General features: G+C 36.8%; 1 protein-coding gene, 1 long non-coding RNA gene and 1 pseudogene across 3 annotated transcripts in view; 2 read left to right on the top strand and 1 right to left on the bottom strand.

The window, feature by feature from the left end:
- Positions 1-9,680, top strand: part of LOC147484071 (protein SEMI-ROLLED LEAF 2-like) — a 30,078-nt gene that overhangs the window by 4,957 nt on the left and 15,441 nt on the right. The window contains 1 exon segment of the mRNA XM_086575995.1: positions 7,723-7,864. Within this exon segment, the coding sequence (XP_086432121.1) occupies positions 7,748-7,864 (117 nt within the window). The 5' untranslated portion in view covers positions 7,723-7,747.
- Positions 1-9,680, bottom strand: part of LOC147484073 (uncharacterized) — a 54,276-nt gene that overhangs the window by 36,773 nt on the left and 7,823 nt on the right. The window lies entirely within an intron of this gene.
- Positions 42-6,749, top strand: LOC147484076 (putative GDP-L-fucose synthase 2 pseudogene; annotated as a pseudogene). The gene is made up of 2 exons (XR_015203926.1): positions 42-1,939; positions 6,722-6,749. The product of XR_015203926.1 is annotated as a putative GDP-L-fucose synthase 2 pseudogene (transcript).

The following is a 9,680-nucleotide window of genomic DNA, read 5'->3' as shown; positions in this document are numbered from 1 at the left end:
AAGAAGATTCCAACCCAGTTAGGGCAAAGAAGGCAATGTGCCTAAGTTTTGATGACATCTCGAATCAGATACTAACCCAGTTTGGAGGCAAAAGTAGGAAATGCACCAAAGTTTTGATGGCATCGCTGGCTTGGTCGAGATGCCAGTTATTTTTTCGCTGTGAACACACCCAAAGAGATGCCAATTATTGATAGGAAAAATGCACCTGTAGTCCCTGTACACACTTTTAAGGGGTCACAAGTTGCGGATGGTTTGTACTTTGTACATTAGTATGGTGAGATGGGCGTGGCTGCCTAGACTTGTAGGCTTGTTCTAGGAACCGTAGTTTATGTCCCTGCTACCCTGCCCAGTGCTTTTTCTTTCAGCTACAAAGCGGTCATCCCTTGATCAAACGGTTCCTATATGCTCATTGCAACTCAGGATCTGGACCATATAACAAGACCAGAATTGGATAGGAATGACATAAAGGTGCTTTTCTTGTCTGGTTAACCTTTTCAAAATCATAGAGCAATCGATTGCAAGGTCGGCATGGTTCCTTGTTCTCCTGGCTTAATAATGCTTTAGACATCTTAAAATTTTTGAAGTTGTAAAGATGTCGAATAATTTTGTTTTTCTTTTCTTTTCATAAAGTTCAAACTTCTATGAGCTACTCAAATTAAAGTTGTTAACTAGTTGATCAATACTGAATCATTGTATCGCTACGATACGGGTTAGAAGGTTTAGCATTGCATATGTTTTCTATATTCTCTCAACTTTCATCATATGTTGGAATTGCGATCTTTATTTCGTTTCACTACTACTGTACGACATAGCGAATCTGCTTTGAAGACACTCCTATCCATGCCTTTTTCGTGTTGTGGTAGGTGGTTTTGCTTTGACTCATGCCAACTAAAGGCCTAATCACATTCACATCTATTTTCATACCTACGTGATGGGTGGTCGTCTCTTTGCCTACGTGCTTTAATAAAGGTCAACATGCAATATTTACCTAGTTCAAACCAGTCTCTCTCTATAACGGATTCATTCTTCTTAGACAAATCCTCAAAAATCTTGATAGCCGGACACAAAGGTTTAGTCGGTTCTGCAATAGTTAAAAAACTAAGTGAATCCGGCTATACAAATCTCCTCCTCCGCACCCACTCAGAACTCGACCTCACCCGTCAAGCTCAAGTCGAAAAATTCTTCTCAACCCACAAGCCCAATTACGTAATTTTAGCAGCTGCAAAAGTGGGTGGCATACATGCTAACAACACTTACCCTGCTGAATTCATTTCAATAAATTTACAAATCCAAACCAACGTCATTCACTCATCTTACACCAACCACGTAATAAAATTACTATTCCTCGGTTCTTCATGCATTTATCCAAAGTACGCTACGCAACCTATTAAAGAAGACGCGTTACTTACAGGTCCCTTAGAACAAACAAACGAATGGTACGCGATTGCCAAAATAGCTGGGATCAAAATGTGTCAAGCATATAGGTTGCAGTATAACTGGGATGCTATATCGGGAATGCCAACGAATTTATCTGGGCGAATGATAACTTCCACCCTGAGAACTCGCATGTTTTGCCTGCGTTAATGAGAAGGTTTCATGAGGCAAAGTTGGGAATGCTAAGGAGGTTGTGGTGTGGGGAGTGGTTTGGCTTTAAGGGAGTTTTTTACATGTGGATGATTTAGCTGATGCTGTTGTTTTTGATGGATAAGTATAGTGGATTGGAACATGTTAATATAGGGAGTGGGAAAAGAGGTTAGTATTAAGCAACTAGCGAATTGGTTAAGGAAGTTGTTGGGTTTGAAGGGGAGTTGGTTTGGGATTTGAGTAAGTTGGATGGGACACCGAGGAAGCTTATGGATAGTTCGAAGCTTGCTGGGTTAGGATGGGTTCAAAGATATCGCCGTGATGGACTTGTGGATACCTATAAATGGTATTTGGAGTATGTTAAGCAATAATGCAGGTGTGGTTGTTTATTATTATTTTTGTTTCAATTGTCCATGTTTTCTATTTGATGACATTCTTTTTTATTTATTAGTATCATTAAACATGAGAGTTGGATGGAATTTGTTTGAAATTTTATCAAGTCTAGTCGTGCGCGTTTACAATTGTGAGTTTGTGATTATGCCATTCCCATCATAAAGCGTCTTGCTGAGCAATTTTTGCTCTGAGTGTGAGAGGTGGGATGGCAAATGATAAGTTGGTACAAGGTGTCAACCCAGTGGGGATGTCTTAGCTGTGTATGGATGCCTGAGCACTGACTCCTATTAAAATTTCCACGATTACTTATGAAGTTTATTTACTTATAAGAAAGAGTCTTCGCCTTTTAGTAGTTGATACCCTCTTTTCTTATTCTCTTGTTAACATTGAGTATAATTCGCGTATTGGTGTTTTTGTAAGTTGTTTGTGGTAGGTGCTTGATTACCTTTTTCTTACAAAGAATCAGCTGGGAATCATACTTGTTAGAAAAGGAACATATTATTCTTTTCTAGAGGAAACGAAGTAACCATAGTGTCTATCTTGCCGAAAATGACTCTGTTTTTCATGTCTAGCAGTGGTGGTAATACTAGTTGTGCTGGCCAGTCCTATTCCTCTAGAGGATTTTCTGATTTGCTTTTAATATAAGTACTCCCAACATGTTGGTTGTTAATTGGTCAACTACCTTATCTTGGAATTATGGGGTGATGATTTAAAAGGTACTTTACACGCTTCGAGGTTTGAACAAGTTCTTCATGTTGCCTATTAATGGAATATGTATTTACCATAAAGTATGAATGAGTCGTGGGCATAATCTTCAAAAGTATCGGAGTTTATGTCCGTGTCATTATTTGAGGATATAGACACTTTGGAAGTCAAATGTGATTCTGTTTTTGCATGGTTAGGACTTCGAGAAATGATAGATCTTTTAGGAAAAGAAAAATTACAAACATGTTCTGGGACTTACAATTATCGATTACTTATATTATTAAAGTTTTACTTTTCAATATGGTGCAGCATTAAGGCTTGAAAGCTACCAAAGTTTAGGTCAGATAAACAAGATAGAATACTTCTCAAATTGTAGATTTCATTCATATCAATATGTTTTATTTGCCCCATAGGACGAGAAACTTAATAAATAAAGCGATGTGATGGATGCTAATCATCCTTGCATTTTTTCACTTTGTCTCCGTGGTTTGTATTTCAAACCTCAACTCCCTATGGAATCAATGCCCACGTTAGGATGTGGACCGGAAGACCTTTAGGCAGTTAAAAAGGGACTCCTGAACGTGCTTACATTTTACTTAAAATTAAAAAACTTGTTTGCACTAGTGTTACATTCCTAGTTTGCCTTACTGTGTGTATTTTGTTTTCGTTTTGCTTTGTTAATTCTGGTACAATAAGATAAGATCCTTTTAAATAGATGTCCACTTGCATAACGATCGTTAAATATGTGTATTACATTCTTTCTTTCTTTAAATAATTTCTAGTATAGTGAAAGGTCTAAACATTGATATTTTCCATCTTAAGTTGTGTTTAGTAAATGTTTGAGATCTGTAAGTCCCAAATCAGTGATGATAGCGATAGCCTTAGATATTATCTACCAATAATGTTTCGAGTTGGTGCAGTAAAATGTTTTGGGTGGTCATTACCTGCCTTTTGCAATAGAAAATGAAGGTAAAAATTGACAGTATACCTTCAATATATTTGTTAGTGTTTTAGATTTGTATATGCATATTGCCTATGGATTAGGACCGCCAATATGTATGTGGAGTTTATGTAGTCTCAAATGTAGCTATATAATTAATGCGGCTTTGGTCGATAGCACGACTCAGTAACTAGATAACTCCTTCCAGTATCATTCCGATTCTTTCTTTTTATTGTTGTTTCCTCATGTCCAACTTTAGTGATATCCCCTTTAAGTTTGGGTGATACGAGTCAGCGACTAATCAACTTGTATTAAGTGATGTAGAAAAAAGGAAGGAGTGGAGAAGGGAAGAGAAGAAGATGGCGAGAGGAGAAAGAGTTCGAATCAACTTGGAAGGTGTAGAAATTTATTCTCTTTGGGGCAGCAATCCTTCTACTTCTAAGCTAAAAATACAAGGATTACCTAAAGATCCTCATGGAATAAAGGAGTTGTCGATTAGACTCTTCCAGTCATTTAGGCAAATAAATTGTTCAGAAGTGGTCTTATACCTCTGGATGCTCCTCTTAGATGAATTGACAATTCTAAGTCTTTTAGGCGTTATTGCGTTTCAATGCTAAATTGACAAGAAATACCAAGAATGTCCTGGAAGGGTTGCCAATTTGACTCTACTTTTCATTTAAGCAAGTAAAATTTTGAGAAGTGGTCGACTGCCTCTATGCTCTTCTTGGGTGATTAAGTAACCTGGTATACTAAGTTCCTGCACCCCTATACATGAAGCCTTGGGGCATGTTGTCCCGTTGCGGAGGTGCCTGGCAAAGTCATTGAGGCTGTTGATTTTCAAGACTATATGAGACGGCTCTGAGAGTGTTACTAGATTCCTGATTCTTATTTAATTCTCAGTGTCTTCTGTCATATGACTCTTCAATAAAGTTGATATCTGATCAAAGAGATCATCATCGAGCTGAATCAATTATTTTGTTCCTACATTTAACATGTCTCTGAGAACTTTACGAGTTGACTTTTATTGGAGCCAGAAAACTCAACTGGTTTCTTTCTGTTCTGTTCTCTGAAAACTTTAACTTGTCATGTACTTCCAGCTGAATTAAGTGCTGCTTTCGGGGAACAATAATTAGGTTACGGTCTGATCTGATGAAGGCATTTTATTTTATTTTCTTTCCTTCGAAGTCACATGCTCAATACTGTGTTTGATACCAAAGGTTTCCAGTAGCCTACTGGTCAAGCCTTGGGAGGTTGGCCCAAGGTCTTGGGGATCAAATCCCATCTTCACCGGGAAAAGGGGGATTTAGGGGTTTCCGGTAATAGAGTAGTGACTAGAATAAAAAGTTCATCATCGATGTTATCAACCATATCAAGGTTTTCAGTACTTGTGTTATTTGATTTGTATTTGCAGTTTTTACTACTTCAGTCGAGTTTGACCACACCACAGTAGCAGGGCGAATCAGGGAACTTTCTTTTCTGAACCCCGAGGTAATGTTATACTTTTAAACTACAAACATCTTACACTTTTCAGTAGATAATTCCTACGAGGATCACATTCTGAATAACCCTTTTGGTTTCCTGTGTGCTTGATGTCAATCTGTGGTTCTAGTTTTGATGTAAGAACTGGGATCCTTATCCTTGAAGTTTGACCCTCAAGTTTCACTTTTGGAGCTTATTCTTAGGATGAAAAAGAATTTGAGTAGTAGGTCGAGAAAACCTAAAACAAGACCATAAAAAACAAGATTGCATTTAGAAACTTTTTAATGGAATATAATACGATGATTTGATGAATATGGCTTTCAAGGGTTGTGGGTTGCTGATGGTAGTTGCTCTTAGGTTGTGGATGAATATCCTTAATTTTCTTTACGTTTCCATGATGGAAGTGAAGAACCTCATTGGTTTAGGGTGCGGAGGAAAAAATAAGACAACATGAAAGAGTTGAGAGGAGATGTTTGTTGTAACTCCTGTTTAACACCTTTATTTTTCCACTATGTTACATGGACTCACAATATTTCAAAAATAATCATATCGGACACATGGACACATATTGTATGTGAACCACAGTTTTAATATTTCACATGTCGGAACACCGTTATCCGTGTCGGTGTAATTAGTTTTTCCAATGGTTGTTGGCTTATCTGCAAGATGGAATGGAAATTTAAGAATACACAAATATCTGATTTGGTTTTATTCTATAAAATAGAAGAAAATGTGATAATATGTGGTGATTTGGTCCATTTTTTTTAGTTAGTCTTATATTAGGTTTCAAATACCCCCCCAACAAACAAATTCCCATCTTATTCTCTTATCTTTTCTATTTCCATTCTGCATTGACTCCCCTTTCAATTTATGTTTTGTACATCTGTTGCATGAAAAATTAGTTCTTTCCTTTAATCTGGGGGAATCATTTGTGGATGTTAAGGGCTGCTACGAGAATGACGAGTCTTTAAGGCATGAATGATAGACTCTACATTTCACACAATTTAAAATCCATTGCTTGAACTGATGAGCTACAATTAATAAAGGTGCCTTGAGCCTTTGGTTCTGTATTTTTTTTTAATATTATTCTTTTGGTTCTTGCTTTCTGTGCTTTCTTGTCAATTATATTGAGCATATAATTTCCTGATAATGCCAACTTTTATGATAGTGTATTAGTGTATACTCTTTGCTTGAGACTCCTTGTTGAGCTGTGAGGGTTTTCTTAAAGTGCTTGACTAATCTTTTGCATGTTGTGTCATCCTTTTTTGGGTTTTCTTTCTGGTGGCTCTCTTCTGTACTTTTCAGCTTACCATCACTTTAAGAAAGGAGGGCGATGATCGAGAAGACGCAACACAATGAGTACTATTATCTTTGGTGGGTTGCTTTCGAGTATGTGAAATGGTTAAATTCTGATAAGGTATATAATTTTATGGCTCAAGTGTTATTTGTTTCCAGTGTCATTATGGTAATCAGTTCTGATGTGGAAGAAATTATTCACTAAACTTGTTAAATTAGGTTGTACCCAAAACCTTTCATTATATATTTTATTTTGGTGGGTTGGACCATTTCTCAATAGAAGGTCCGTGATGCAACAAATTTCTGTTTGTATATTCGATAAAGGAATTATGGTAAAAGATATAGAGAATGAACAAGATGCACATTTCCTATGCTTCAAACCTATGTTACATGGACACACCATATTTTGAGAATAATCCATGTCGGATCATTATTCACATTAATGCGTATCGAACACATATTGCACACATATTGCATGTGATATACCTCAATTTTTATATTACACCAATATTTTTAGCCGTGTCAAAGACTTGATTTCCGTGTTGGATCACGGACACACATATCGATGTCAATGTAACTTAGCTTCAAACAATATCCATAGGTACTATGGTTCCAATGTGTGTTGTAGAGCATTTAGCATTTAATCAAAGTTTTTGCCTCATGCCATGCTTACCTTTTTTTTTTTTTTTTTTTTTTTTGATTGGCAAGCCTGTTTTTAAATGAGATCAGTAAATCTTTGATGCTGGCGGGGTTCGATCCCGAGACCTCTGGTATCATCAACCTTGACCGACTTTGCTAGTCGGCACTGCTTACCATGCTTACCTCAATATGGCTAAATGGTGTTTTTGTCCAAAACCAATTCATGATCTTGTTGGCTTGAAAAAAGTAGAAGGCATCCTGTCGATTTAGCTCTCCAATGGTAAGATATTTATATTCATCGTTCTAAGTTCGATTTAGACTTTAAGTCCTCGTTACTCTATTGGAATGACATGTACATTCTAATAGAGTATAGACTATACGAACTGATGCTTCAATAGGGCAATTGCTAACTTGCTGTATTGTGTAAGTCAGCACTCAGCAGTGAGATGCTTATGCCAAATTACATTGCATTGAAGTCATATAAGTCATCCTCAAACTTGATGGAAGTATCTCATAGAATGTAGCACACACTCTTTCAAAATTACCTTACTATCACATACCAAACCTATTTTAGTGGTAGATAGAAAGGACAATGTTGTATTTGACCAAAGCTTCTCCATTGTCTATGGAATGGTGTGTCCATTTGAATTGTTAATTTTATTTCTTTTGTTGTTGTCATTTTTTAGGTGTTCAGATGCATATTCATATACAATGCTTGGATATGCTAATAGCATAAGAACAGTTGATGGTGGTACACATATCGATGGTGTCAAAGCTTCATTGACAAGAACACTCAATAACCTTGGGAAGAAGTCGAAACTTATCAAGGTACCCCCCTCAGTTTATATCTCCCAATCATCTTTTGTCAATAACTTTTTGATTACGGTCCCTATGCTATTTAAATTTGTCCACCATGTTTCAACATATGTCTCCAAAACTCATTCTGCCCTTTATGTATGTATTCACTGTAAACTATAATTGAATCCCTTTATATTTCATTGGCCCAACCAGAATTTTGAGGCAGCTGTGGTTAATGATTGCATGATGTCACCATTTGTATTAATAGCCAAATACGATCAGTGATATGGACAGGGTTTTCTTTGTTGCAATCAGATTTTCTCAGTATTTAGGCAATCAAATGATGAGAGCTTCAACTTACATAAAGTGAATGTTGCGTGTCCCTGGGATGTCATTGACTCATAGCGAAGCAAATGGACTAATAAACTAAAATGGCAAGCGTAACATAAATTTTAGTATTCCTAGGCTAAGTACTGATTGAATTTGTTTTAATTTTTGAATTCCAGCCAAGGGGTCAATTAAAACTTCAGAAAAAACAAAAACTGAATAACTAATTTTATGTCTATCATCTTTCTCCGGTATGTTCTTGTGTACAATTAATGTTCTTCGTTTGTGGTTTGTACCATTCGGGAAAAGGACATTAGCTTGTCTTACATTAAGATTTTATTTGGAGTTAGAGGTTCAACGTATTCAACTATATCGTTCTTGTCTTCTGTAGTTCATTTGTTGCACAAAAGTTTTAATTCAATTGAAGATTGAGGTTCAAGATTCTTATTTAGAGCCGCTAAATCTTGGGTTGTTATGGCGAGGTTTGATTTGTTTCCTTTCCAGTTCCAAATGATGTAGTAGTATTGCCGTCTACATAAAAGCATGAACTGTTAGTGTTTTATTGGTATCTTTGGGTTTGCTCTGAGCTCTGTGTTCTCTTTAGTTGAAGCACTAGAAACGATTGACAAAATGCCATCCTATCAACTTACTGGTGGCTTGAGAAAAACATTCAATTTTATGGAGTTGCAACTGTCCAAGAATTCCTATCCTTAAACTACCCCACTAGCGGACCTGTCTAGACCATCAAACAAATGGAAAAGGACATCACTACAAACTACGATTCGTATGGATGGGGGGCTCAGTGATCTAGTGTTATCCAGGAGGCTCAGTATAGTTGAACTGAGATGCACAACCCCATGTTTTCCAAATCAGACGAGGACAGAAGGTGCATAGCCGCCTTTAATGGTAGCTATTTACTTTATCGTTTGGGCACAGTTGAACTTGCTTGGCCAAGTCAATATCTTAATTTTGAACGTTTGTGATTTTTAAGTTCCCATATAATTTGTGTCACGTCAGACTACATTCCAATGTGGAATCAATTTCCTTCCTACATGGATAAAATTGTCGAATGCAGAATTTTGAGAAGATTTCATATTATACTTTTTATTGATGCAGGCCGTTCTCCCATTACAAGGTAAAATTCTGAACATTGAAAGGAAGGGCACGAGGCAGTCATGTACAAAAATCAAGAAATTCAAAATCCTGTTCATTCCAGGGGTGAAGATTTTAAGAAGGAAGCCCTTCGCTACCATAAGATCATCATCATGACTGAAGCTCTTGAGTTCTTTTTATAGAATGTGTGAAACAAATACAAATCCAAATACAATCACGTTGTCTGGGGGCCTTAGCAGCTTGTTCCCTGGTAAAAGGATTTGAAATTAGGAAGGAAATCCATGGGTTTGTTATTAGAAAACAGATCGAGTTGTCCACTGGTGTAGGAAGTGCTCTTATAACAATGTACTTTCGGGATGTGATCACATGGAATGGGCCTGCTCTGTGTTCAATGTGCTTTCCGATA

This window comes from Coptis chinensis, chromosome 8, assembly GCF_015680905.1.
Source record: "Coptis chinensis isolate HL-2020 chromosome 8, ASM1568090v1, whole genome shotgun sequence".
Taxonomy (NCBI): Eukaryota; Viridiplantae; Streptophyta; class Magnoliopsida; order Ranunculales; family Ranunculaceae; genus Coptis; species Coptis chinensis.
Note: the sequence above shows the minus strand (reverse complement) of the source record. Positions and strands in the feature narration are given on the sequence as shown.